General features: G+C 48.4%; 1 protein-coding gene across 4 annotated transcripts in view; it reads left to right on the plus strand.

Moving 5' to 3' along the window:
• The first annotated feature begins 1,812 nt into the window (after window positions 1-1,812).
• Window positions 1,813-27,854, plus strand: part of LOC112826467 (rho guanine nucleotide exchange factor 7) — a 62,515-nt gene continuing 36,473 nt past the window's right edge. For 2 of the 4 annotated variants that reach the window (XM_025874596.2, XM_025874594.2), the window contains exons 1-5: window positions 1,864-1,886; window positions 2,823-3,024; window positions 13,826-13,914; window positions 26,459-26,553; window positions 26,767-26,862. In XM_025874596.2, the coding sequence (XP_025730381.1) occupies window positions 2,826-3,024; window positions 13,826-13,914; window positions 26,459-26,553; window positions 26,767-26,862 (479 nt within the window). In that variant the 5' untranslated portion in view covers window positions 1,864-1,886; window positions 2,823-2,825. Of the gene's footprint in view, window positions 1,887-2,822; window positions 3,025-13,825; window positions 13,915-23,773; window positions 23,906-26,458; window positions 26,554-26,766; window positions 26,863-27,854 lie in introns of those variants that run through there. The other 2 variants (XM_025874595.2, XM_073887441.1) reach the window with 2 other exon arrangements.

Consider the following 27,854-nt stretch of genomic DNA (forward strand, 5'->3'; position numbering starts at 1 on the left):
TGTTGCCAAATGCTCAAGAGATTTCCTTACTGAGCATTCTAAGCATTAAATATGCAGTAGGTGTGACGTGTGTAATTTACTAGATAAAACATTTAATGGATGTATCTAAACGAGTAAATTTTTTTAATTTAAATTAATGTAAAGTACACAGGTAAGTATTAAATATCTGAGGAGCTGTCTGCCCCTCCTGAAGCCCTGTCCCACTGTGCTTTCTCTTTTTCTTTTTGTTTGGTGACACATGCACCTAGTTTGGAATCAGGTCCTTCAGGACTTGGTGCAGGAGGAACTGGGCAGCCCGCTACTTCCCATCTTCCCCGTTGTCTCAAGAAATGCCTGTGTGAAGCTTAATTTCTTAAACCTGCCGTGGAGTGGGGGTGTTGGGGTCTCATGCTGCACCCTGGGCCCGTACCTTCCTCTTGCCTGGGTTTCCCCTGTGGCTTCTGTTGGGTCCGGTCCGCATAATGTCACCATGTCCCAGACCCACAGCGTGGCCGGGGCATGTGCTGTGATTGTTCGTCCTTTCCTGACCATGTTTTGTTATCTAGAGTTAATAACTGCTGCCTGTTTGAGCTTTCTCTGCACCCTTGCAGACTGCAGCCCTGGTATTCTGCCTGTTTCTAAGAATCTCCTGTACTTTCAGACCTGCTTAGGATTTTTCACTTTTTCCCTGGGAACTCCCCTGCAGTCTTGTGGCCACTTGAGAGTCTCCTGGTTGTGGCCAGGCTCCTGCCAGCTTCCGTCTGAGCTGTCCTTCTACGTCACCTTCCCCTCCCTCTGACCCAAGCCCGTCCCTCCCTCCTCCATAGAGAAGACGTAGAGTCTTCTGTTTTTCCCTGGCTGATTCCCCTGTTTTGGAGGGGCACATCTTTCAGTAACTTGAGGAGAGAGTGCATGGGCCATGAAGTGTTTGATAGCTTGCATAGCACCACATGCCTTTTTCATACTGATTCTAAGCTTTGCTTCAGTTTTCCATAGTTCAGTGACGACGTGACTTGGTTGGGGCTTCTTTGGGCTGCTTCTGCTTGGGGTTCATGCAGCTTCGGTACTCTGTAGGCTTGTGCCTTCTGCCAGGTTGGGGACATGTTTAGCTATGTTTCTCAACCCACCTTCCAGCATGGCTCTTTCTCCTCCATGACCCCGATGACACCAGTCTCAGGTCTGTCATTTTCCACACGTCCCTGGGGCTCCCCACGTTTTCACCACTGTTTTGAGTAAATTTTGTAAGTCCTTTTTTCTTTTTTGAGATTCTCTGTTTCATTCCTCAATTTTGAGAGAACTTGTAATGGCTTTTGGAGCCTTTTGACGAAAGCCCTTTGTGATCCCAGCGTCTGCTGCATGTCAGTGCGGCCGTCGGCGCCTTCACTGGTTCAGGCCGGGGTTGTCCTGGTTCTCTGAGCGGTGCTTTGCCTTGTATTCTTGACACTTGGGAGGAATTCAAGGAGATGCTGCATCCTACTTTTATGTCTGGTGTGTTTGCAGGCCGTGACCCTGACTGGGCTTGACATAATGGTCCTGGCCTGTGTTGGTAGGTTGTGCTTCCAGTGGTAGCTTAGTTCCCAGAGTCCTTGTGGGGGTGTGTGGTCAGCCTCACCCCCCTGGTACTGCTGGGGTTCCCTCTGGTCCCTGATGACCTTGCTGGATGGGAGAGGGGGACATGCTGGGCCTGGGCCCTCCCCTGAGGCTGGCTGGAGGACAGGGGACACCGGTGTAGGCACATGGGGCCATTGGCTGCCCCCTGGTGGGGGTGGAGGTGGGGACTCCCTGCCTGATCTTTGCTGATGTCTCCAGTGCAGGGGGAGTGCTGGTGCTCCGTGAGGTGTGGGACGACCTTTCCTGTCCCCGTGGACTCCCAGGTGCAGGCTGAGAGGGCGCACCCCTGCCAGTGGGTGAGTGGGCCTGCCCGCTGGCCCTCTTTGGCTCCTTTCACCAGGAGATCAGGCTTCCTTGGGGGGATGTGTTTAGTTTACTCCTGCTGGTAGTTTCTAGTGGCAAGCCTCTCCAGCACCCAGTCTGGGGTGGATGGGAATAAAAAGAAACTCTAGCCAGTCTGCCTCCCTCTTCCAGCCTTTCAGAGATAGGCACATATGCTGAATCCCTGAGGAGAAAAGGCAAATGAAAAGGAGATAGCATTTCTTGCCAGCAGTTGGGCACAAATAAAAATGCTGGGCAGTATTCAGTGCTGGTGAGTGTGCAGAGAGCCAGCTCTTCAGTACTGCCGGGGGGAGTGTTGCTGGCTGTAAGTAGAGCCTCTGGAGGGCAGTTTAGAAATTGGTACTAAAATTTAGAATGTGTCGTACATGTTTTCTGACCTGAACTTAATGTGTAGGCTTATTTACAGGTGTGTTCAGAGATGTGCAGATAGTTTTAATGCAAACTTGTTTTGCAGTAGAAAAACGGTAGCAATAACCTTAAATCCAGTAATGGAGAATGAGTTAATGGCATGGCCATACGGTTCAGTTGCATGGTTAGTTAAGACTAAAGTAATTATGCTAGAAATGACCACACTGTGTTAACTTTTGATAAATTGTCAAGATGCTCCATATAATTTGATGTAAATGTATGTATGAAAGTGTGTAATGTTAACGTAGGCCTAACCTTGGCCAAAATAAGGCCTTTCAGACCAGGAAGAGGGTTTCCCCCGGGGCTGGAACCAGGTGCCGGTGGTCAGGGTACACTGTAGGAGGTCCCAAACCTGTTTCTGTACTTGAACGGTGGTTCTGTTGGAACGGGGCAGTTACGCTCTACTCAGACTGGTCAGACATCATCTGATTTTATGTGAAGTAGACTCCATGAAACTTTTCTCCCCCTTCTAACCTTTTTAGGACATGACTGACAACAGCAACAACCAGCTGGTCGTGAGAGCCAAGTTCAACTTCCAGCAGACCAATGAAGACGAGCTCTCCTTTACGAAGGGAGATGTCATCCATGTCACGCGGGTGGAGGAAGGCGGCTGGTGGGAGGGCACGCACAACGGCAGGACTGGCTGGTTTCCCAGCAACTACGTGCGGGAGGTCAAGCCCAGCGGTAAGTGGGGCCCTGCCGGAGGGGCGGCTGTCTGTCCAGGCACGAAGCACAGACAGGAGGGCGTGCGCTGCACACGGGGAGCTCCTCTCCGGGTGGACTGGGCAGAGGAGTCCTGCTCTTGCCCCCTTGCTTCTTCCAAGACGTGGTCCTTGCTTTCCTCCGCCTTGGGGCGCTGGCGCGAAGGGTCCATCCTTACACGGAGCATTTCATTCAGTCATGATCCCCGGTGAAAAGAAGGACTTGGGGTCTGCCCTATCACACAGGCTGTTAATTTTTATCACTGTTGGGTGCTTTTGGCAATGGTGTATAATTTGCTTTTCTTTGTATTTATGTTTGTATAGTATTTTAAAATGCAGCACTTTCCTTATGTTTTCTGTAATTAACATCATTGACTTCTAAAAAGTTATTCAGAGGCTTATATTATTTTGAAAGGGAATAGTTGTAGTCGGCACTTACGTCACTTGTGTTGAGCGGTTCTTGAGGAAGAGAAGTTCTGAGGCTGGGGCTGTGCTTTCTGTCAGAAGGGTGTGGGTTTGACAGTTCTGTCCCCTGCACGTGCTGTCCTGCTTGGGGCAGTGCCGGGGAGGGGGGCAGTGGCTGTCCTGAGCGCGCGTCGCTTCGTGGCTCGTGTCATGAGCCAGCGTTACGCGGTGTACAAAGACTGCTGGGTTTATGAGTGCGGCTGTGTTGTTCCTGACTTCACAGATTTCCTGCATACAGATGCCCCTTGAACAAGGTGGGCTTGGGTGCCGACCCCCTGCGCAGCCCCGAGTCTCTGTGACTCTGACACTGCAGAACTTAATGGCTAGTAGCCTACCATTGACCAGAAGCCTTACTGATGAAATAAAGTGTATTTTGTTTGTCGTCATACACCCTATCCTTAAAATAAAGTTGAAGGAGGCATTGCTAAAAAAAAAAGCAGGAGAAATCGTGCATTTGTAGTACTACAGTGTATTGAAAATGGACCCCTGCAGTTACAGCCCGTGTTGTTCAAGAGTCCACCGTATAAAAACCCTTGTGCTTCTGTGGACTCGGCGCTAAGTGCCACCCTCCCAGCCCTTCTGACACCAGGTGGGTGGTGTCAGAGCAATTCAGTGACCTCAGAGCTCCCAGAACCCCGTCAATTTCCTGCGTCCCGAACCAGGGGGGCAGACCAACATTTTTTCTGTTTCAAAACCACATTTTGCTTATCCATTCATTTGTTGCTGGACATTTGGGTTTCCACCTTTTGCTGTTGTGAGTAGTGTTGTTGTGAACCTGGGTGAGGTTGCTTGAGTCCTCTCCGTTCTCTTGGCTGTGTGCCTAGGAGTGCGGTTGCTGGCTCCTGGGGTGACAGATTCTGAGGAGCCGCCATGCTGCTCTCCCCAGCAGTACATGACGGTTCCAGTTTCTCCACGTCCTTGACGACACTTTTTTTTTTTTTTTGATAGTAGTTTTTGGGTGTGAAATGGTACCTCAGTGTTGCTATTTTTCTCTAGTTGATAACAAATACGGTATCTTCATTCCAGTAAAGGTCACAGTAAATAAGTTTCTTGGCTGCTTCTGTTCTGGTTCCTGTATGAAGTGCTGTTATCGCGGCCTCATGTAGTCCTCATCACGACCCCGGAGGACACGGATATTCAGGGCCTAGGGCACAAGTCCTCCTCCTAATGCATGCGGCTGTGGAGTCGGCCGAGCACGCGGCGCTGGTATCAGGCTGATAGGGATGGAAGTGTCGCCTTAATCTCACAGATACAGCTGCTGGGGCGGACTTGCCCATTGTCCCTGGTCAGGCCCCGGGAAGGGCTGAGTCTAGTCTCTGAGCCCAGCTCCTGGCCAGTCCTGTAGTCTGCTGGTCATCCTGGGGCCGAGAGTGCTGCCCTGGGCCAGGAACTGGGCTCCAGGATGCTGGAGTTGGGGAAGGGAGAGGGGAGGGTGAGGTGGTCTTTGCCTTTACCAGTGAGGGCAAGGGGTCACAGAGCTGGTGCTGGGGCCCGCCATCAGAGTGGAACCTGACTGGGCCTGTCTCTTTTGAATCCAGGCCTTGAATTCTGCTATGAATGACTCATTTATTTTCTGTTTATTTTATTTATTTATTTATTTATTTATTTTTAAAGATTTTATTATCAAAGAGAGACAGAGGCAGGCAGAGGGAGAAGCAGGCTCCTTGCTCAGCAAGGAGCCTGATGTGGGATTCGATCCCAGGACTCTGGGATCATGACCTGAGCCGAAGGCAGACGCTTAACCGACTGAGCCACCCAGGCGTCCCTCTTCTGTTTATTTTTAAAGATTTTATTTATTTGAGAGAGAGCACGAAGGGGGGTGGGTGGCAGTGGGACGGGGAGAAGCAGACTCCCCGCTGAGCCGAAGGCAGACTCTTCACCGACTGAGTCCCCCCAGGCGCCCCGGGAATGACTCGTTTTAATGGGAATCTTGGGCTGACTTTGAGTTGCCACAGGAAGAGTGCAGGTGAATTTTTACTTCTCAGGTATTTCTCCCCACGGAGTTTTGAGAGTTACGTGTTGACAATTACATGGAAAAGATACTCCGTGGGTCTCAAAGTCCTCTTCAGGTGACTTTGGGAGTTGTTTCCTAAAGGACTGGGGCATGTGCAGTGTTGCTGTTGGCAGTAGGTGGGTTCACAGTGTGCTGTCACCCTAGTGAAGTCTGGCAGTGCCGCTCTAATGCCTTGCACTGCAGAGCGTGGGGACAGACAGCTGCTGGGGACAGATGCTGCTCGAACAGCTAGCCATTGCATGGGGGGTAGAGTTGACTTAAAAGTGAGGGGCACCTGGCTGCCTTGGTCAGTGGAACGTGTGACTCTTGATCTTGGGGTCGTGCATTTGAGCCCCATGTTGGGTATAGAGATTATTTAAAAATAAAATCTTTAAAAAAGAAAGCCATTACGTGTCTGTGTTTACTTATGTCAGGGGTAACTGCATCCTGTTGCACCAATTTTTACATCTTACCCTGTGTTTCCATGTGCACGCGCATGAGAGAGACCCTTTTAAACACGTATGTAACCGCATTGGGTCACATGGAATCCCTGGTTTTTGTACTGAATGGAGACAAGTAACTTTGGAAAATTTCCTGTTTTTCTGTTTATTTTTTCAAGTATAAAGAACACGTTTGCTCCAGTTGGTGACCTCTCATGCTAAGTATTCTTTAGCTCACAGTTGGACTGAAGGAATAACCTTTTGGGAATAACTTCCCATGCTGTGTTCACAGATGATCTGAGTATATTTTAAGGAAACTTATCTCTGAGTTTAGTTGTGGGCATTTGAGACAAACGGGAAATCCTATTTTTACTCTGTCACTTTACAACAGTGGAGAATTTGAGGGTCACAATGACATGCTAGTATTGTAATTCCTCATTTATTTCTGTGACTTTCTGATTTTGGATGAGGATCCCTTTTGGAAGGGTGTGTTTCAGATAAGCATTGTAATTCAGTGTAATTCTTCATTTTCTGTAAACAAAATGTGCCAGATCTAACTGGTAATCATGTAGGATCATTTCCTCGTAAGACAAAAATACGGACGTCCTCTAAGTTGTGAGTTTCTCCTTGTTACAATTCTGATTTACGAATCTCTTTCTTGAATGAACACACCCGAGGTCTACACCTCAGTGACCTCTTCTGGGCTGCCTGTCTCCAGGTAAGTGCTCAAGAACGTCCACTCGATCTGTCCCACTTCTTGGAAGTGTAAGTGACCCTGAGCATTTGCCCTCGTAGCTGCAGACTGCAGCCTTCCTGTGGGGCTTCACCCATGTAGGTGTGTGCCTTTGACCTGTGTGTGCTTGCTTGCTTGCTTTTTTAAATTTTATTTTGTTATGTTAATCACCATGCATTACATCATTAGTTTTTGATGTAGCGTCCATGATTCATTGTTTGCATATAACACCCAGTGCTCCATGCAGAACGTGCCCTCCTTAATGCCCATCACCAGGCTAACCCATAGCTCTCTTTGAAGACCAGTGTCCCCCAAGAGTGTGCAGGAGGGTATTTCCAAAGCTTGCTGCGAGTGTGCTTTTCTCCCTGAGTATGTACCCGCTTATGGCAGGTACCCCCATTATTTAGCGTTCATTTTCCATGCACGTTGTTTTGATATGTAAAAGCCATGGAGTTCTGCTTTTTGTACATACAAGGTATGTGTTTAATGTGCATTCTCTAAGGAATTTCTTAAATTGGAGACCCAAGGAGAGAAGCAACAAAGCGGGTAGTCCTGGGGGAGAGGGACATTGCTTGCTGCTACTGTTGAGTCGGTTGGTAGTAGTGGGCCTCGCTGCAGGTCATGTGCCCCTGGGGCTGGGGGGGTCATGCTTACTTTTGACAGGGAAAAGTGACCTAAAATGCAAACTGGGTTTTGGGTGCAGCGATTAATTTAGTTATAGAAGAACAGTGGTATGAATATGATCTGCAGGGAAAGGGACAGAGGTAACAAGTTTGTTTTTGTATTTCTGGAAGTAAGAGTGTGCGTATGCGATGTTAGGTTTCTGAAGGTGCCCAGGATCAGGTGGTCCTGGAGGGTAGGCCTGTCTGCTCTTTCTTCCAGATGTAGTTGCGGTAACAGGCGGGAAGAGTCATCCCACGTAAGAGTTGTACCTCTGAGGCACAAGTGGGGAACCTGGCATGACGTATGGTGGGGTCTGAGATACGAGGGTATGGAATTTTCCTGGAGTGTGGGAGTGAGTGTTCCTCTAGATTAACGCAGTGTGCGCTTCCCCAAACAGCTGTGTGTGCAGGTGCTGTAGGGGATGTTCTGGGCATGGGTGTGGCCGTGTTCCAGTGACTGTGATTGAACGTGCTGTTCCAGGGACATGTCCCCTAGGGTAGCTGACATAGAGTAGTTTGGGGGTCAGAGTTGATAGTCCTCCAGTATTAGGGATGTTCTTTTAAAGTTTTGTGTTTGCTCATAAAACACTGTCAGTAGTACGAGCCTGTAAAGACCAAGCGAGGAGGACAGAAGGCCCCGGGGTTGCAAGCGGAGGTCCTGCTCCGCCTGCCTCCACATCCAGCCCACAGCTGCCCTCCAGCTCCCGCCCACACGCTGGGACTTCTCTGGTGGATGTGTGTCCCCGAGATGCTCTCCCTAGGTGCGTAGTCTTCCCTTCCCTCTTCCTCGTGAGCTTGGGCTTTACGTTTTCTTCTCCTGTTGCTTTCCCTTCATTGGTAATGCTTGCCGGTAAACATGGTGGGTGCTCGGCTGTGACTCGCTCTGTAACACGAGCGTCTGCCTCGACCTTTCTGCCTTTGGTTGGCCACGTTTTCCACGTTCCATCAGCAGGACTGTTAGGAGTACACTGGGTTCCAAAACCACAGGCCGCATCCGTTCAGCAGATACTTGAGTGAACTCTTATGGGAACTGGGAGAATAACCGTGACAAAACCGAAATGTCTTTTCAGAAATCCTGAAGCTTACCCGAGACTCCCTGAATGGAAGGTGAGGTGGAGTAGACAGTCGAGAAGGTGAATGTCCCCCGGGCACTCTGCTGGCATTAAATAAAAGACTTAGAGGCGGAACGGGGCACGCGCCGTGTGGATCTTACCGGGTTCCCTGGGCCCAGTAAGCCAGCTACAGCAAGTCGTTGTGGTGATGAGTTTGAGTCTAGGGAACTCCGACTACAACTGCATGTGAGAGGGTAGGGCCTCCTGGTTTTGTCCGCTGTGATAATGGCCTAGTGGTTGGGTTTTAAAGTCTGAGTGTGATGGATACTGTAAAGTACTGAAGGTAAATTGCTAGTACCTGGGATCCTGTATAATGCTTCCAGAAAAGAAGAGGAGGGATCTAAGGGTTAACTGTTGAAGCTACAGAAGAGCGTAGATGTTACTCTCTCTCTCCTGTGTAAGTTTCTCTAATTCAGTTGCAGAAAAGCAGGGGCAGTGTAATCCTAGCGTGGAGGGTCCTGAGCGTTTACTCCTAGCGCGTTCTCGCTGAGAGAGCTGGGAGGACTCGGCACGAGATGCCGTCCAGGTCGAGGGCGCCGTGGCGGCGAGGAGGCTGCTGGCGGTAGAATGAACCTGCACAGAGTGAGTGACGTGAGCCGGCGTGGGGACTCGTAGCTGAGGTGACCGCTGTCGTGCAGAGGAGAGGAAGAGAAGTGGGAATTAGCTGTTCTCAGGGCTGCCTGCCCGCTCTGTTGGTCACTTCCATCACGGACGAAGGGGCAGCCGTGGAGGTGGAGCTTTCAGACCGGTTATTCCTAATCGTCCCTTCCGTCAGCGTTCTTACTCCAGAGCAGTCACAGAAGGAAGCCTGTGGTAGCTGAGTCATGTGCCGTGCCTGTGTCTGGCCACCTTTGCCCACAGCCGGGGCGGGCGCTGCTGTGTTTGGAGCGCCCCCTCGTTGGCGGGTCCGCGTTTCGTGGTCTGTTCCCTCTGGTCAGCCGAGGTCTGGAAGCAGGGACGTGTGTTGGGAGGTGAGTGGTAGCCTGACACGCTGTCACTCGGCTCACTTCTCAGGGGGCGTTTTATCCCTTTACGTCCTCACCTCACTGGGTGAGCACAGGACAGGTGACTATTGTTAGGGTTTTCGTTAATCTCTCACTGGGCCTGGCATACCAGTTAAACTTTATCATAGGTCTGTACATAGAGGAAAAATTGTGGCATGGGTAGGGTTCGGTATTCTTAGTTTCGGGCATTTCCTGGGGTCTTGGAACCTAGGTCTCCCCGGTAAGGGGCGGGGGTCTCCTGTATGGGCCTCCCCAAGTGTCCCTACCTTCAGTGCTGCTTAGAGGCGCCATGCCCTCCATCCAGGCATGGTTCTGATTCTGGAAAGCATCTTCTCCTGCTCGTTGCTTTTGCTTTCTCCTGAAAATCCTATTAGATAGGGTGGGGGGATGGGTTAGCCTGGTGATGGGTATTAAAGAGGGCACGTTCTGCGTGGAGCGCTGGGTGTTATGCACAAACAATGAATCATGGAACACTACATCCAAAACTAATGATGTCATGTATGGTGATTAACATAACAATAAAAAATCCTATTAGATAGCTTATTTTGCCCTCTGTAGCTTTTTAAAAATTTTTTTGTTATGTTAATCACCGTAGATGACATCATTAGTTTTGGATGTAGTGTTCCATGATTCATTGTTTGTGCATAACACCCAGCGCTCCACGCAGAACGTGCCCTCTTTAATACCCATCACCAGGCTAACCCATCCCCCCACCCCCTCCCCTCTAGAACCCTCAGTTTGTTTTTCAGAGTCCATCGTCTCTCATGGTTCGTCTCCCCCTCCGACTTACTCCCCTTCATTCTTCCCCTCCTGCTTTTTTTTTTTTCCTTAACATACATTGCATTATTTGTTTCAGAGGTACAGATCTGTGATTCAACAGTCTTACACAATTCACAGTGCTCACCGTAGCACATACCCTCCCCAATGTCTATCACCCAGCCACCCCGTCCCTCCCACCCCCCACCACTCCAGCAACCCTCAATTTGTTTCCTGAGATTAAGAATTCCTCATATCAGTGAGGTCATATGATACATGTCTTTCTCTGATTGACTTATTTTGCTCAGCATAATGCCCTCTGTAGCTTTTAATCTGTTTTTCGTATGTTTTGTTTTTCTGGGCTTCATTCGTTTGGAGTCCACTCCTCAGATGTTTGTGTTCACCAGTCTCCCCTCACCAGTGATGGTAGCTGTCCATTGAGTTCCATTTTAGTGACCACAGTGTTCACTTCCAGGAATTGTTTCATTATTTTCCAGGTGTGTTTTCATTTTCGTGTTGCCTTTATTCTTCATTATGGTTCTTTTTTTCCAGGCGTTTTAAACATACTTACTCTGTAGTTGCCTAGGTTGCCCCATTTCCAGGTCTTGAGTACTAATTTCCCTTGCATGTCCTATCTGTTTACACTCTTGGCTCAGTTCTTCATGAGCTCATACTTTCTTGTTACAGATCTGTCTTTGGGGGTTCATTTGGGGGGGGTGCCTGTGTACCCTGGCTTGCAGAAGTATTCCTACAGAGCGGAGGAACATTTGCTTCCTGAGGGGCTCCCGGAGTTTTTCTTGCCCCAGGCAAATCCTGGTGGGCCTTTGGGGCTTGTTGTGGATTTGGACCACATACCACACAGCAGGGTCAGGCTCCGGGTTTTGATTTCTCACAGGCTGCGTCTCCCATCACTGAGTAGCCAGCCCACGTCCTTGCTGTTTCTCTGGATTGGTGGGCAGGAGCTTTAGGCTTCTGTCAGCCCTAAGGGTCACCAAGAGATCCTCCTGTTTGAGTCTGTCTGGCCCCAGCCTCAGCCCCCAGGGACCCTCACTGTCAATGCCACTAGGGATTCCCCACCCCCTTTACTCATTTAGCACATTTATGTTTAAATTTTCTTGTTTTTGGCGGTTTTAGTTCATTGCAAGAAAGGGGAGATCTGCATCCTCTGGCCCCTGGAAGGGCAGCATGAAATTACATTCTCATAGTTTCCCTGCCTCTCAGTCACAGTGGATTGTGTCCATTCTTAGCTATCAGTTGGGCCAAAAAATGGGTTGTTTGGTGGTGGTGGTCTTTTTTTTTTTATTTTTTTAAGGGTACTGGGAAGGCGGAGTATTTTCTAATGTTTCCTATGCACCTTTTTTGTTACGACTGGCCATAACCGTATGTAGGTTTTGTTCTTGTTTCTTTTGAGGGTGGGGGAGTAGAGGAGAAAGTGCTGGAAGGTTCCCTAGGGCTGCGCAGGAGTTCCCACGGGAAACCTGGGAACCTAGGCCCCTGTCGCTGTTCCCTTGCGGTAGTGTCACCTCCGGGCATGACTGTCCTGAGTCCAGTCACTGGGATGAGTGCGGGGCGGGCTCTCGTGGCTGTTAGCGGGGGTCCTGCCAAGCCTTCTGCCTCAGGCTCGCGGTGTGAGCTGGTCGAGCGGGGGCAGAAGCCTCTAAGCCATGTGTCGGGTGTCCGTGGCAGACAGGCTTCCTTACGCGGGGGCGCCTTCAGTTGGCGGCACTGCAAGCCTGCACAGCTGGCTCCTCTGTGAGGCCGCTCAGGACTGGCCCTTCTTACCTTAGGGCCCTCTGTTGAGAACGGCACACAAGTTTTGGGGAGATGTTTGCAAGCCCTCCCATCCCAGTAAGTTCCACACAGCAGCCAGCAAAGCTGTGGACTCCTTTTTGTGAAGGGAGGAAAGACCCACCCAGGGTTCGGACAATGACTACGTTGTCTGGCTTTCTTCTGCCTACCCTTTGTTTGGATACAGTGTTGGTGGCCTGAAACTTCTTTTAAAAAAGCTTTTTCCCTGAGGGTTCTAGAGGGGAGGGGGGTGGGGGGATGGGTTAGCCCGGTGATGGGCATTAAGGAGGGCACGTTCTGCGTGGAGCATTGGGTGTTATATACAAACAGTGAATCATGGAACACTACATCAAAAACTAATGCTGTAATGTATGGTGATTAACATAATAAAATAAAATAAATAAAAAAGCTTTTCCCTTGTAATTGTCCTAGTAAGTTAATTGAATACTGTTATCTATGGTGTTGGGAGGTGTGTCTTAAATGAGGCATTTGGCAAATTATTTGCTTTTAAAATTTAAAGCAGATTCAAGGTAGTAGCATGCACGTTGGTATTTGTGGTCTCGACGGCTGCCATTGAGGCTCCAGTGCTCTCCCCTTTTATATGTATTTGTCCCCTAAATTATGGGTTTTAAAGATGAAAAGGCATTGGTGGGGTGAAAGCATGTCAGTATTTTCTTCCGCAGTTGCACACCTAGCTACACATGTGAGATTGTTCTAGCTACCACACTTTCCTTCCCAGACTGGTATTTCTTAGGTGTTCAGAAGTAACTCCTTTTCTCACGGAGTTCTCTTTTCCATCCTGTGGGCAGAGAGCAGAATTCTTTCAACTGGAATAACACCCGTTTTGTTCTTCATTTTCAACCATTTGGAAGAGCTTTACAGTGAGGCATTGAAGGAAGGTTTAGGTGGACAGTTGCACAGGAAGGGGAGGGCCCACAGTGGGTGTATTTTAGGCATTTGGAGTTTCTGTTGCTAGGAAGATAATGGCAGTACTGGGCAGGCAGTTGGAATTAGGGGCCTGAAGCTTTGGGAATGTTTGCGGAAGTGTTTGTGGACAGGCAGGTGGAAGGATGCTGAGCACACAGCACAGGACAGCAGAGGGACAAAATGTCGATTTATACAGGGAAGGTGGGTGGGGATGCTGCGAACTACATCCCTTAGGACGCGCTCCGCAGAATTTCTCCTTGCCCTTGCTCCCCACCAGCCCCGGGAGCCTTGGAGGAGGACCGGTGGGCGACGTGCACATCCCCCCGAGAGCCGTGTTCTCAGTTAGCAGACGCTGCTTTCATACCGGTTGCACTGAATTGAAGCTAGACCCCGTACAAACACTCGCCTCTTTGCAGCCATCACAGTTGGCTCCCTTCGTCTCTGGTGCAGAGGTTTTCTGTCCCTGCTTGGCGTGGCTTTCCTTCTTCTTTGCTTGTCACTTGGAGCCAGATCCTGCTTGTTTAGAGAGATTAGTGCGTTCTCAGTGCTCTGGATTCCTGAGGTGTAGTCCTGACCGGGGGTTGCCGGCATCTGGTTCTGTTCCGCTAGTATTTTATCTTTCCTATGCTCCTGAGTTGTGTGGGTGTAGCTCTGTGGTCGGTAATGGAGCACAGTCTGTCAGATACTGAGCCTGCACAGGAGGTATGGGCCGGGGGCACGCTGGCTCCCTGACCTCAGGGAGCTGAGTGTAAGGGGCAGAGACGTGGGTCTCTGTTCAGCTTCCCTTTTTGGTTGGTGGTTTCCGTGGAGGCCCCTGGACCAGCAGCTCTGGGCCGTGTGGGGCTGGCGTGTTCGGGGGTCTCAAGTGCTGGTCAGTAAAACTGTGTTAACGTTTTCATTTCAGAGAAGCCTGTGTCACCCAAGTCAGGAGCACTGAAGAGCCCTCCCAAAGGATTTGACACTGCTGCCGTTAACAAAAGCTACTACAACGTGGTGAGTAACTGCACAACCTGTTTTAGGAGTAACTTGGGTTTGTTTTTGGAGGTCTCTAAAACTCTGCAATGGAGAAGATAGGTAAACTACATAGAACATGGAGAAGGATATAAAAATCATCCCATTACTGGCTGCACAGTTATAACAACCATTAATGTTCTGGTGTATTTTTTTCTCATCTGTTTTACAGTCTTATAATTTTTTTCCAGTATCTATGCAGCATTGTGCCATTTTTGTCACATAATGTGGTGTTCCCTCAGACCATTTCAGGTCTTCAAAGATGAGACTGTAAAGAGGCGCATGATGTGATGTAAAACCATTACAGGCATCAGGTGCATTTTACTTGTACTCAGAGTGGATTGTAAGTACTTTAGATCAATTACTGTTTCTGGTTTACTTGATCTTAACAGAGTCTTTCCTGGGATTGATGTACATATATATCAGAAAGCATGGAATCACAGGAGAGTGTCTACACGTACATAGTAAAGATGAGTGTTTTAGGATCTAAAACTGCATTTTGAAACTTAGGAGCAATTTGTGAACTTAAAAAATACCTGTGAAGTCTAGTCTAAACCATTGCATATACTGCAGGAATAGGAAATGATACTCTTCATTTGGATAACCTTTTAAATTGCTGGCATGTATCAGTGAGATAAACCAGCAAAGTGAACCTTGTAAATGTGGCTTGGTCTTATTCCGTGGAAAATCTGCATTTTGGGTTTCTTCCCCGCTCTGAGTCTTCCGGAGAAAGTTTCCTGATCGCGGTTGTCCATCTGAGTGCGTGAGGCTGTGCGTCTTTGCCGTGGAGCGGCTCCGGGCTGGCGCTGCTGTGAGCAGGGCTCGGGGTTTTCCTAACTGTGCTGCTGGTGGGCGAGAGGGTGAGGCCGCGTGACGCTCCGCCATGCTGACCTGCGGCCGCGGCCCCTGCCGCGCGTCTGCATTCTCAGCGCACTGTGCACTCGCTCGCCGTCAGCCCCACATCTTACAGAGCGGGGTGAGCCCGGGGGCGTTTGTTGCCCTCCTCGCGTCGGTTCGGTTACGTGCCCTGCAGTGGGCCCAGGTGGGGGCAGTGGGTTGTAGCAGTGCCGGAAACGAGGCCAGCCCCCGTTCTCCTGTGTGAATGCGGTTCATTGCTTCCTCTCCCTACCTTCCCTGCCATGTGCACGCTGCCTCTGCCTGCTTTCCCTTCCCCCCTTCTTGTCCCGTGGCCTCCGTGCGATGCCCTAGCCGTCTCACATTGGTTTTCTTCGTGTTCCCCGACGCCAGGCCCCTCTTCCTACGCAGCCCTTCGCTTGAGTCTCAGCCTCCGCTTCTCCCACTTCCTGTTCTTTTCCCAGTCCCCTCTGCTCCCTCCGAGCGCGGGCTTCCACGCCAGTTCTGCACTGAGAGAGTGCCAGGCTCCCCAGCACAGCCTGTACTGGGGCCACGCACCTTTCCTGGCTGTGCTCTGCCCTCCACGTCCTGTTTGGTTCTTTGTCGGAGGTTTGTTCCTGGAACATGGCTCTCCTGAGGTCGTTGGTTCTCAGTGTATGTTGTGCTATGTGCGTGGCTCCGTGCCACAGTAAGAGTCGTCTTGTTGTTCTTCAGGGTTTCACAGTACGAGAACTTGTGGAGCTGCCTTTCCTCTTGTGTTCTTACGTGGGATGTTGGTTTCTTTCCAGGGGAAGGCTTCATGTGGGGAGTGTCAGCTTGTCTGTGTACCGATGTTCTGAAGGAGCTCGCTTCTCCTAGAGGTTAGAGGAAGCAGGTTAGCGCCCTGTAAACCGGTACCAGCTGCATCTCTCCTGTCTCTCTAGTAATCTTGCTCCCATTAGGGATTTTTGTCAAAGTAGGCAACCATGCTTTTCTAGAAGTCCTGGCAGGTTGTTTTCCTTTGCATTTTATACACGCACACAGACACACTTAAAGATTTATTTGCTTATTTTAGCGGAAGGGAGGGAGAGAGAGAGAATCCCAAGCAGATTCCCCGCTGAGCGCGGAGTCCGGCGTGAGGCTTGATCTCACAACCCTGAGATAATAAACTGAGCTGAAATCAAGTCAGACGCTTAACTGACTGAGCTCCCTCCCCAGGTGCCCCTTCCTTTGCATTATAACTTCTGCAGTCCTCTTCAGCTTGAAGCATAATCAGTGGCTTTTTACATTTCTTTTAACTGTGCTTGTACAGGGTAGAGAGCCTTCATATCACACGTGCTATTCTGAGTCAGCTACTCTTTAATTCAGAATGCAGGAAAACACCTTGACCTCAGAATCACGTCGGAATTGTTGTTTACATAACGCTGTGTTAGTAAATAGCGCGTGTGAAAATTGCAGTTGTTGTTATGGACTTAACTCAGAACTCATAGGAATCACCTTTTAGGATAGCACTCCCATTTTATAGGGGAGAACACCAAAAGCTCTAGAGGTTAAAGCACTTGTCCGAGGTCACACACTGGTTAGTGACCAAGTCAGGAATAAATTCCTCTTCTTTGAAGTTTGTATTTATAAATGACGTAAAGTAAAATATAGAACAGAATACCACATGCAGAGCAAAGTAGAATAGATTATGCATTCGGCATTTTCACACTGCCTTGGGTGGTTTCATTTTCTTTTTTTTTTTTTTTTAAGATTTTATTTATTTGACAGAGAGCAAGAGCAGGAACACAAGCAAGGGGAGTGGCAGAGGGAGAAGCAGGCTTCCCGCAGAGCAGGGAGCCCGATGCAGGGCTCGATACCAGGACCCTGGAAACTAGGTATTTCACAGGAAGTATAGGTATTTTTAACCCCACTGATTGGAGAAGGTTCTCCAAGAGGAAAGACTGTTCATGAAAGACTGGGTCTCTGCGTAGGCCCAGCGGAGAGCAGTGAGGAAAGCTGTAGGTGGAGGTACAAGCGTACTGAAATTAAGACAGGAGACAGGCATGAATGGGTTGGATCTGTAACCTGTTTCTCCTGTATGATGGTCAAGACAAGCCCAAAACACTGGGGGGTTCAAAGTGATTCTTGGTGACTTAAGACCGTTGCAGGACATTCATCATGTTTCCTCTTCATGGGACTCCCACTGCGCACACGTTCATTGTGATGGTGCCCATGGGTCTCTGAGGTGCTGTTAATGTTTCTTTGTTTCTTTCTGTTCTTCAGACTGAAAAATCTCTATTGTCCTTTTTGTTGGCAGATTCTTTTGCATTTCAGATCTAATGGTGAGCCCCTCTAGTGAATTTTTCACTTTATCACACCTTTCAGTTCATAATTTCCATTTGAGTTTGTTCAAATTTTCCATATTTTTATAAAAAAGATTTATTTGAGCGAGCGTGCAAGTATGTGTAGGGCAGGGTCAGAGGGAGAGGGAGAATCTGAAGCAGACTGCCTGCTGAGTGTGGAGCCCGACACACGGGGCTTGATCATGACCTGAGCTGAAACCAAGAGTTGGATGCTTAACTGACTGAGCCTCCCATGTGCCCTCATTTCGTTATTTTTATAGTCAAATACACACTGTATTTGAGTCATCATTTGACTTGCCTATTTTAGAGCAGTTTTAGGCTCACAGTAAAGTGGGGAGGGTGATGGAGGTTTCCCATGGACCTCCTGCCTCCCAATGTGCATGGCGACCCCCTGCGATCAGCGTCTCCGGTGGCCTGATGGTGCTCATTTTAGTGCAGGGTAGTAACCCACTGTCTGGATGGGCCAGTTTATCCATCACCTACTGGGGGACATCTCGCTTCCTTCCAAGTGCTGGAAATTACGAGTAAAGCTGCTATAAACTTGCGTGTGCAGGTTTTTGTGTGGACGTGTTTTCAGCTCCTTTGGGTAAGTGCCAAGGAGTGCTATTGTTGGGTTGTGTGGTAGGAGTACGTTTCGTCCGTAAGGAGCCGCCACACTTGTCTTCCAGAGGAGGGTTCTCGTGGGACGGCCTCCGCGTCGGGTGCTGTCCGTGGCTTGGGTTTCGCTGAGGCGCTAGGTGTGCGGTGCTGTCTCCCTGTTGTAGTTGGCACTCACCCTGCTGACGAAGGATGTGGAGCACCTTTTCACATGCTTATTTGCCATTTGTGTATTTCCTTTTGTAAGGTATCTGTTCAGTTCTTCTGTCCATTTTTAAAGTTGGGTTCTCTTACTGAGTTGTAAGGGTTCTTTGTATATTTTGGTCTTTGACCAGATGTGTTACTTTTTCCCTTTAACTTTGTAGTTTGAGGATAATATGCATGGATATAGCTTTTTTGGCATTTATCCTGCTGGGGTGTGCTCGAGGCTTCCTGGGATCTGTGGCTTTGGTGTCTGACATTAATTAGGGGAAATTCTCAGTCATCATTTTTCAGTCTCCTGTTCCTTCTCCTCCCGGGATTCCCATTAGGTGTATGTTACACCTGGTGCCGTCCCACAGTCTTTGGATATTCTCCTGTGTTTTCTTGTGTCTCTTTGGTCTTCAAGGATTCCTTTAGGTGTTGGAGCGTGTGGTTCTTTCTTCAACGTGTCCCGTCTGCTCATGAGACGGTCACAGGAGTTCTTTTCTGTTAGTGCTTCTCTATCAGTTTGCAGTTCCTAAGATTTCCATCTTCTTGCCAGCTTCCCTTGCATGTGGCCTGCTTTATCTGCCAAATCCTTTAGCACATTAATCATAGTTGTTTTCAGTTTCTGGTGGGATCATTCCAGCATTCCTGCCATGTCTGTCTAGCTCTGGTGCTTGGTCTCCTCAGATTGTGTCTTGCCTTTTGGTGTACCTTGTAAATTTTTCTTGATGGCTGGACATGCTGTGTCAGGTAAAAGGAAGTGCTATAAATAAGCCTGCCATGAGATGAGATGAGATGAGGTGTTGGCGGGAGGGGAAGTGCTCTCTAGTCCTGGGATTGCCGCTCTATCTGAGCGGGTGTTTTTACATACCACCCCTGCCCCCACCACAAGATGGGATGGCTGCGGTGAGCTGGGGCTGGGTGTCTCCCTTCCCCAGGTCTTTGAAGCAGGTTGGGCTCTGGCTAACTCCCTCCCCTGAGGGCAGTTCTCATTAAGAACAGAGGCACGGGGGGGGGGGGGGGGGGGGCCTGGGTGGCTCAGATGGTTAAGCCTCTGCCTTCGGCTGGGGTCGTGATCCCAGGGTCCTGGGATCGAGTCCCACATCGGGCTCCTTGCTCGGTGGGGAGTCTGCTTCTCCCTCTCCCTCTGCCTCTCCCCCTGCTTGTTCTCTCTCTGTCTCTCTCGCAAATGAATAAATTAAAAAAAAAAAATCTTTAAAAAAAAAAAAAGAACAGGGCACAGCATATTTCAGAACGTTTCTTTTCCGTTTCTCTGCTGGAAACCCAGGGGCATTTTCCTCTGATACTTTGGGAACCTCCTCAAACTCCTGGACTTAAATTTCCCAGTGTTGTGAGGGCTTCTCTACAACTGGGTCTCCTCCCAGAGTTGTTAATTCTCAGCTTGTCTGCGCTGAGCCTCCAGCCATCCGTCAGTTCTAGTACCTGTTTTCCAACCCTGTTGCCGGCTCTCGGGCTGGTTTCTGCCGGCCCCCCCAGGCTCTGATGAGTAGGACTCCCAGTGTTTGCAGCCTCGCCAGTCTTGGGGTTGGGGGTCTGCCTTGTGTCCTGACCTCTCTCCCACCTGGATCCAGGACACGCTGAGTTTTCAATCTGTTCAGCTTTTTACCTGGTAGGATGGAGTGATGATTTCCACACAGAAACGGGCAGAATGGGAAGGCCCTGTTCGAACATGTTGATAGCAGCTCTTACGAAGTTTTAACCTGCTGAGCCCAGCTTCGGGGCCCCTCAGCCCATTTCCATGGAGTGCCTGGTTTTTGTGTATGGGTGACATGTTCTGGGTTCTTCGTGTACATTGTACATTTTCACTAAAAAGTGGACACTTTAGATTTAGTAATTCTGGGTTCTGAACTCTCCTGCTCCCAGGATTGGTTGTTACTTTTGTTTACTGACTGACTTTGACTAACTCTGCAGTTTATCTCCCCCACAGCCACTGAGGCCTTCCTAGTATTCATACTCAGAGCTGCAGAGCTTAGTATGTAGCCAATGATTGCTCAAAGATTGTGCTTAAACGGGCTTCCATTCTCTGCCAGCGGATCTGTATGTGGTCAGTTAATGCGTTGGGGTGAGAGGAGGCTTTCTAGAATATAAAAGCAATGAATGAAAACAAAAGAAAATACTGAAATTGATTAGGCTTCATAAAAGTTTTATAAATTCTTTGCCTTCAAAAAATGGAAACCAAATTACAAGTTAATTGGAACATTTGTAACAGTTATAACAACACAAGAGTATCCTTAATGACTGAGGAGCTCATTAATGCACATACATTATGATTAGTGGATAAATACGAGAGGATGTGAGCGGTATAAAACTGGAGATGTTGGAATCGTTTGGGCCACCGTAACAGCGCCACAGAGTGGGTGGACTCCTCCCAGTTCTGGAGGCCGGGAGTCTGAGATTAGGGTGCCAGCTGCTTGGGGTTTGGCTGACTTCCCTCTTCCTGGTTGACAGAGGGCTGCCTTTGGTCACGTCTTCACATGGCTGAGAGAGCCGGCCTCTTCATCCCCTTACGTGTACTGCCCGAAGGCCTCATCTCCAAGGGCCACCACACTGGGGATTGCGGGATGCCCAAAACATGCGTTTTGGGAGGACACGAACATTATCTATAGCACTCTGACAGTATGGTTAAGTTTTGCATAAAAATTCTGATAGCAACCGCTTACAGATCTGGTGTGCAAAGATTTAAAGAGAATCTTCACTCTGATAGTGGTGGAAATGTAAATCCATAGTGCTTCTCAAAAGTAATGTGGCCACTGTGTATAGAATTCTGCAAATGGTCAAGCCCTGTAATCTAGTAGTTCTAGAGGAATTACCTAAAATGTGTTCAGTGATGTTTGTGCAAAGGTGGTTTTATTTATTTATTTTTTTTAGGATTTATTTTAGAGAGTGAGAGCAGGGGGGAGGGGCAGAGGGAGAAAGAGTTCCGAGCAGACTCCCTGCTGAGTGGGGAGCCCCAACATGGGGCTGGATCCCACAACCTTGAGATCACGACCTGAGCCAAAATCAAGAGTCAGACGCTTGACTGACTGAGCCCCCCAGGGCCCCCTGTGCAGAGGTGTTTCGATGGGATTATTATAGTGTTAAATTGCAAGCAACCTAAGTATGTAGCAGCTCAAGAACGATTAAGGAACCGGTGGCACGTACATTCATAATTACGAAAAATGCACATGAAGCTTTAAAAAAATACCTAAAATGCATGTTTACGTGCAGTATAAGCAGAACACGAAATTCTAAAGGCTGCAGGATTTAATGATGCAAAACCATGGGCCTGGGAAGTAAAAGCGTGCAGGAGAGCGTGGCTTCTCGGGAGTGGCAGACTTCGTCACTCGATCACGCGAGCCACGGTGGCTCACGACTCTGGCGCCAGAGGCCAGACTGTCGGAGCCAGAAGCAGGGCGTCAGACTTGAGAGCTGCAGTGGAGGAAGTTTCAGGTACTGGAAATACGGAGTTGATCCTTTTCTGTGACAAAGCCAGCCACCACTGTTAAGTCTGTTTTCAAATGGGAAAACAGAAAGTTTTCTGTGTCCTAGATCAGTGCCCGATCTGGAGAGCCCTTGTTGTGGGTGGCGGAGCTGGGGGGGTACAGGCCCGCGGGTCGTGTGTGTGTGCCCGTCAGTGGGGTGGGCTGGCCTGGGGGAAGCCCCCTCGCTGCCTGCACAGGGACTTCATTGTTAGATGAGCTTGCTAGTGTTGGCCTTGACCTGGCGTGTTGGCTTTAGGGAGCCTGATGAGGTGCTTGGCCTTGAGGAGGTTTTCAGGGTTGTGAGGGAGAGCATGTAGAAGCACTTGGGGCATTAGGCATCATTGGGGTCACCATGCTGTTGTGTTTGCAAACAGGCATCCCCTTGAGGGTTACCTGGGAGAGCTACAGTCAGGGGTGACAGGAAGCTGTAATGAAATGTGTCTGTGGCTTGCCTAAGCTTGGAGGATTTTAGCAGTGAAAGCACATGAGCTGCACCTGCAGGATCGTTCAGACCTCTTTCCAGCAGAGCTGAGAGAAGCTCCCGGAGAGAGGGAAAGCTCTGGAGATTGGTCCTTTAGGGGGTGAGGAGTTTCCTCAGTCATCATTAGAGAAGGAGATTTCTTAAATATGTCCATCTATGGAGACAGGTCCTCATGACCTTACATGTTCAGTGGTACTGGCTCATTCTTCAGGTTCTGTCGAACGCTTTTATTGAGGACATTATGTCGGTATTCTTTATGTACAGGAACAGTGAGTAGAGAACTACTTCTCATGCCAGGGGTCGTGAAAAGGCAGGGTAGCTTTTGCTTTTGAAACATTGCAGTTACGGCAGGTGGCAATCACCAGCTTTAATAAATGTACGGGTTATAGGTGTGCTTTTTTTCATAAAACGCTGTAGCAACTTCCATGGACCTTTACTGTGCTCTTGGTGCCTTGTGTCGCTTGGAGCCCCTGCATCTGGTCCAGGGGAGACCGGAGACCGCTGGCCCAGCATCTTAGGCTCCCGTAGACCGGCACTGACCCCAGGCCCTCGTTTTGCTGCTTCTCCTTTTCCTTTTGCTTCCTGAGATTAACCAACACCTTAACCAAGATGGCTTTTCAGTTCTTCTCTCCTGATACTGGAGTCATGTAACAAGTAGCACCACATGGGAGTCCAGGTTTGGGTTGGAAGGCTGCAGTACGTGGTTTGTAAGATTTCTTCTACCTTAAGTCAGGGAAATACTTGATATTGATACTCGAGTGTCACAACCCTGTAAAATCGGGACACTCCCCGCCCCACCTCCACCATACTGCCTTTCTTAAACAGACCCATAGATGTGTGCAGTCCCAGGTGGGATGTGGCAGAGCCAGGAATTGCACCCAGGTCTGCTGGGCGCCCAAGGTTGGCTCTTCACTCATCCCTGTTTGCTAAGCCTGGCTTCTTGCCCCGACCTGTATCGTCATTGACCCAGAGCTTTTGCTGCAGCTATTGCATCATAAACCTTTAGTGTTTGGAAGAAATCTATCCTAAGAACCTATGAATCCCCAAATGTAGAAAAACAGTAATATAACGTCTTTCAAAAGGCACAATAACGTTAAACTTTTATCTGGCCCCTCCGGACTCTTTTGAGAGTTGGTTACTAAGAATATGCAGACATGAGCAAGCTCCGTTCAATCAGTAATTTCCAGTGCGAGTGGGTGGGGTTGGGCTTCTGTGTCCTTAGGGCTGAGGGTGTGGAGCTGGGGGAAGGGGGTTTGGGATTGCTTCCTCCAGCAGCGCGGCCAGGCTGTTCCTTCCTCTGCTTTCCCCAGAGGCTCACGTCCTGTCTTACAATCTGTTTTTTGAAAATGTAAGTACAGTTTAATAGACTGGGTTGGGAGGAAACAGGCAGGGATAATGTTTTCCTTGTGTGGTGGGGCCAATGAGGTGGGGGTGGTTATTTCCTGCTGTCTGATTTGTTACTGTCCCAGGGGCATGCTTAAGAACAAACCAGGGTTATGTTTCTGTAAGTAGGTTTTAGTTTATGATGATCTTTCATCTTGACCAACTCTCTAAGAAAATGTTATGCTTCTTAGGTAAATTAGTTATTTATTTTTAAAGGACTCAGTGACTTAAAGTATGAAACCTACCAAAATTTGCGGTGAAAGTCGCAACTCATTTGTAAAATCAATGGTACTAAGTGTTCCTTGAACGGTGCTGGTAATAAAGTGAGTTTCTGCGTGTCTGCAAGGTAGTGAAGTCAGTCTTTGTTTTGCTCTGCTGTAGCGGCCGAAGCTCAGGGATTGTCTTTGTGGCCTGATGTCCTCCTCCTGTGTGGGCCCATTGTCTGCTGGGCTGGGGCTCTCCACGCCTCATGCCTGAGGGAGAGCTGACGCTGGCGGAGCCCCGCTGTCCTTTCGCGGCTGTGGAACGCAGGCCACTCCTGCTGTGAACCCTGCCCGCGCTCTCTGGGGCCAGCCTTCGTGTGATGGAGCTCTGCAGCGCGGCTGGGAAGTCACATGGGGTCCTGCAGCAGCCAGAGCGTGCAGAAGTCCAGAAGGGGGAGACAGGTGCTGATGAGCTGGGGGGGGGGGGGTGGGGGGGGGTGGCATGTGCGGCTCCTGGCCTCAGCGGGACTCAGGCAAGTCTGGTGGAAAAGCTGAGTGTAACTTGGATTGTTTGGGTGGGAGGGTTATAGAACTTGTCTTTAGCACTTACTTGAAAAGCATGTTTGTGACTGCTAGTTGACATTAACCAACTTAACTGCCTTACTATAGTTTTTTGGTAGAGGATTCTTTGGCATTGTTTCTGGTACATTCTTAGGGGAGGCTTTTATATCTGCATACTATGATTTAATGCTGTGATGGAGGAAATGCCATTTTATCCGACTCACACTCATCCTAGTGATGTTTTCTTGTACTTATTACCTCTCATTTTATAAAAGGTGCATGGGTTTTCAAGCACTCTCTAAGCAGCACTGCTAATAGTTTGTAGTATTTGTAACCAACACATGAAATCACAGTTTAATTTTTGTTGGCACATTGAAGACTTTCCATCTTCTGCATCGGTGACAGATTAAATTTTTGATTTTTTTTTTTTTTTTTTTTACAGTTCAAGGACTATTCTACTTGGATTCATGTTACTTTTAAAGGATAAGGTCTGGTGTAAAGTATAGTTTTCTGATGCAATGGCTGGTGTCACAGTATGTTCTCTGTCCACCGTTCCTTTGACATTTGTGTCTAGTGACCATTTCTTCGAAGGGAGACCTTGTAATCCTGGGACCAGCACCCAGATTTTCCCACAAAGGAATGAACTCCCAGAGCAGCCCCTCCGCCCTCCGGCTCGCTCCCCCACTCTTGCATGAATAGACCCATTCAGGGGCGAAACCAGAGCCCAGTGTCACAGTGAAAGCGACTGATTCTCTTCATCTTAGATAGCGTAGCATGTAAGTTACTTTATCAGGTTTACATTTACTTATGAAGGACTGTGCTCTCCCGAGGACACAGAAAACAGTGAACAGACTAAGAATCCATGTAGTGTGCATGTTACTGATGTTGAAATCTAAATTTAGCTGAATGATTACTTTTTTCTTTAATGTTTAAGCATATATATTTTAATTATCAAACTGGGGAGAAGACTGTATTTGTATTCTATACAACTTTGTGCGTGATTGAGGATGGTTGGTTTCGGAAGAGAAGTAGCACATCTTAGTGCATTTTGTGGACACTCTGAAGCACACGGGACGTGATTTTCTCATTGAAGAAGGTGCTGGGCTGCTGACAGAGCGGGAAGGAAAAAGGGGATGGAGGAAGGGATTTGCTTGCGTTCCTTACTTACATCGGGTCTCCTGGGAGCCCAGATTCTTGCACTCAGCCTGGCAGCCAGAGAGGGCACAGAGGGGGCCGGGCTGTGTCCAGTCCAGGTGCACACGCCCCACGCGGGCTCTGCTCCTCACTAGCGCTTTGATTTTGGAGGATCCTTCCGGAGGACCAGACTGAAGCCGAGAGGGTAAGAGGGGTACTTCTCTGAGGAGGAGAGAGCTGCTGGCCTTGGCAGCTCCCTGCCCTGCCCTGCCCTGGGAGGGGCCTGTGCTCTTGGCCACTGTGATGGAGAGAGGCTCATTTTTTAGTTCAGCTGTTGTGCACTTTTTTTTTTTTTAAGATTCTATTTACTCATTTGAGAGAGACAACAGAGATCATGAACAGAGAGAGGGAGAAGCAAGCTCCCCACTGAGCCGGGAGCCTGATGCGGGACTTGATCCCAGGACCCTGAGATCATGACCTGAGCCGAAGGCAGATGTTTAACCGACTGAGCCACCCAGGCGCCCCGTGTTTTGCACTTTTTATCTAACATAGGGTATCAGGAAATATTTTAAGGTTGATTTATCATTCTTTAAAGTAGTGGCTATTTAAGGGCTTTATACTGGTGGACTTTTAATTTTTAATGTGTATAGCATGATCTGAGACCATCATTCTCTAATGAAATTGATTTATATTTGCTAGGCTCAATCTAAAGAGTAAACTTGATTTTATTATTAGTTGAAGTATACTTTGCGTATGTTAAAATGCATGGATTTTAAGGGTACAGTTCAGTGAGTTTTGACAAGTGTATTTATTTGTAACAACTACTCAAATTATGATATAGAACATATCTGTCACCCTAGAAACCTAGGCCCCTTCCCCATTGTCACTTCTCCCCCCTTCTGCTTTCTGCCCTCAACAGATTAGTTTTGCCTGTTCTTGGACTCACTGTAAATGGGATAGGCATGGCATCCTTTTGTGAATGGCTGGCTTCTCCTGCACGACACCGTGTTGGGGATTGATCTGTGTGTGCGTGCTGTTGTGATGTGAGCAGATGAGGCATCACTTCTCTGATGATGGAATTCATCCCAGCCTCGTTCGACATGTTACCCGTCCCACGTGTGCTTGGCAGTGAGAGGAAGTGAATTGTGTCGCTGTGGGAAGAATCTGTTACACAGGTTTTCATGGTTAACGGTCACAGGGAGGGGTAGCAAACACATTGGTATTCTGTAGAAGCAACACTATCCTGAGTTTGGATAGTGATGAAATTCCCAAAGCTGCTAAATCTCAACGGCGAATAATGCGATTTGTCCTTTGTTGTAGGTGCTACAGAATATTTTGGAAACAGAAAATGAATATTCTAAAGAACTTCAGACTGTGCTTGCAACCTATCTCCGGCCTTTGCAGACCAGTGAGAAGTAAGTTGGATGATAAATTGTATTAACTGCAACATAGTCGACACCTAGACTGTTTGCTCGTGTTCTCTGAGAATGGAGGATAAAATGCTGGTACAATCTGGTGCGCCAGTTTGTTTTAGATGTGGGGGTTTTTAGTGGGTGGAGCCTCGGCATTGGGAGGGGAGAGGAGAGTGAAACTGTACGTACTTTCACTGTTATTTTTCTCGGTTCTAGGTTAAGTTCAGCAAACACTTCATATTTAATGGGAAATCTAGAAGAAATATGTTCTTTCCAGCAAATGCTTGTACAATCTTTAGAAGAATGCACCAAGTGAGTAAGACCCTAAAAATCTGCAAAATTCAGGTTATAGTACAACTGGTATTTAAAGAATCAAGTTTAATGTAATTTTAGAAATCACATTTCTCATGATGGAAACTGTTACTTTGAATCTTTTTGCTGTATCAACTTTTATAGTAAAAGTTGTGTTTTTGACTGTCCAGTGTTTATAGTAGGGGTCTCTGCTGACTGTAGAGAAAGGAAAGAGACTTGCCAGGAGTAGGAATTTTTAAGGGGAGGAAGATCCCGTGCCGGTGGGCTCCTTCTGCACGTGTTCCTGGCTCTCTGGAAGCGGAGGGATCGTAAAGCACTATGTCTATAATGTGATTATCATGCTTTGTTTTACCTTTTCCATGGTATTTTGTGGGAAGTGGGGAGGCATGTTCTGAATGATTGACCATCTACTTGACTTTTTTTTTTTTTCTGTGTGACTGTTTTGTTCTTGGTCAACATCAGACATAGCGAAGGGTGTTTACTAAGTGCCTGCTGGGCTTTGGAAGATTTGAAGTCATAATGCACATGAACACACTTTCCTCGGCTGTAGGTTTCCAGGTGGTACTCAATGTTGATTTACCTGTGGATTTGGTAGAGGAAGGAGATCCTTCTTATTTTTAAATTCTGTTTCTGTGTCAGCAGGACCAGGAAACTTTTTCTCTTGGAATCTGGTTGGTCTCTGGTTTTTCCTTCCTGTAGCGTTTTGTCTTTCTCCGTCTTGGAAGTGGTGAGGGGTGTTCTGCCCTCTGTGCCCCAGGCCGACAGTTGGCCAGGCTCAAAGTAGGTTCCAGGTTTCCTCCAGGCTCTTGATCCTGGAAGGTGTGACAGGGAAGCTGAAGGACACAGGAAGTACTGACTTCCAAACAGAAATTCACATTGTGTTTCCTTTTGTAGCATTTTTAGTTTGTATAAAGTGGCATTACTTACCGGGCATGAAAAGAGTAGTTTGAGAATCGCTTTGCTTTCCTTTTGGTGAATGGAGGTCATTTGCC

This window comes from Callorhinus ursinus, unplaced genomic scaffold (genome assembly GCF_003265705.2).
Source record: "Callorhinus ursinus isolate GAN/ISIS: 27379988/994484 unplaced genomic scaffold, GSC_fseal_2.0 scaffold79, whole genome shotgun sequence".
Lineage (NCBI taxonomy): Eukaryota > Metazoa > Chordata > Mammalia > Carnivora > Otariidae > Callorhinus > Callorhinus ursinus.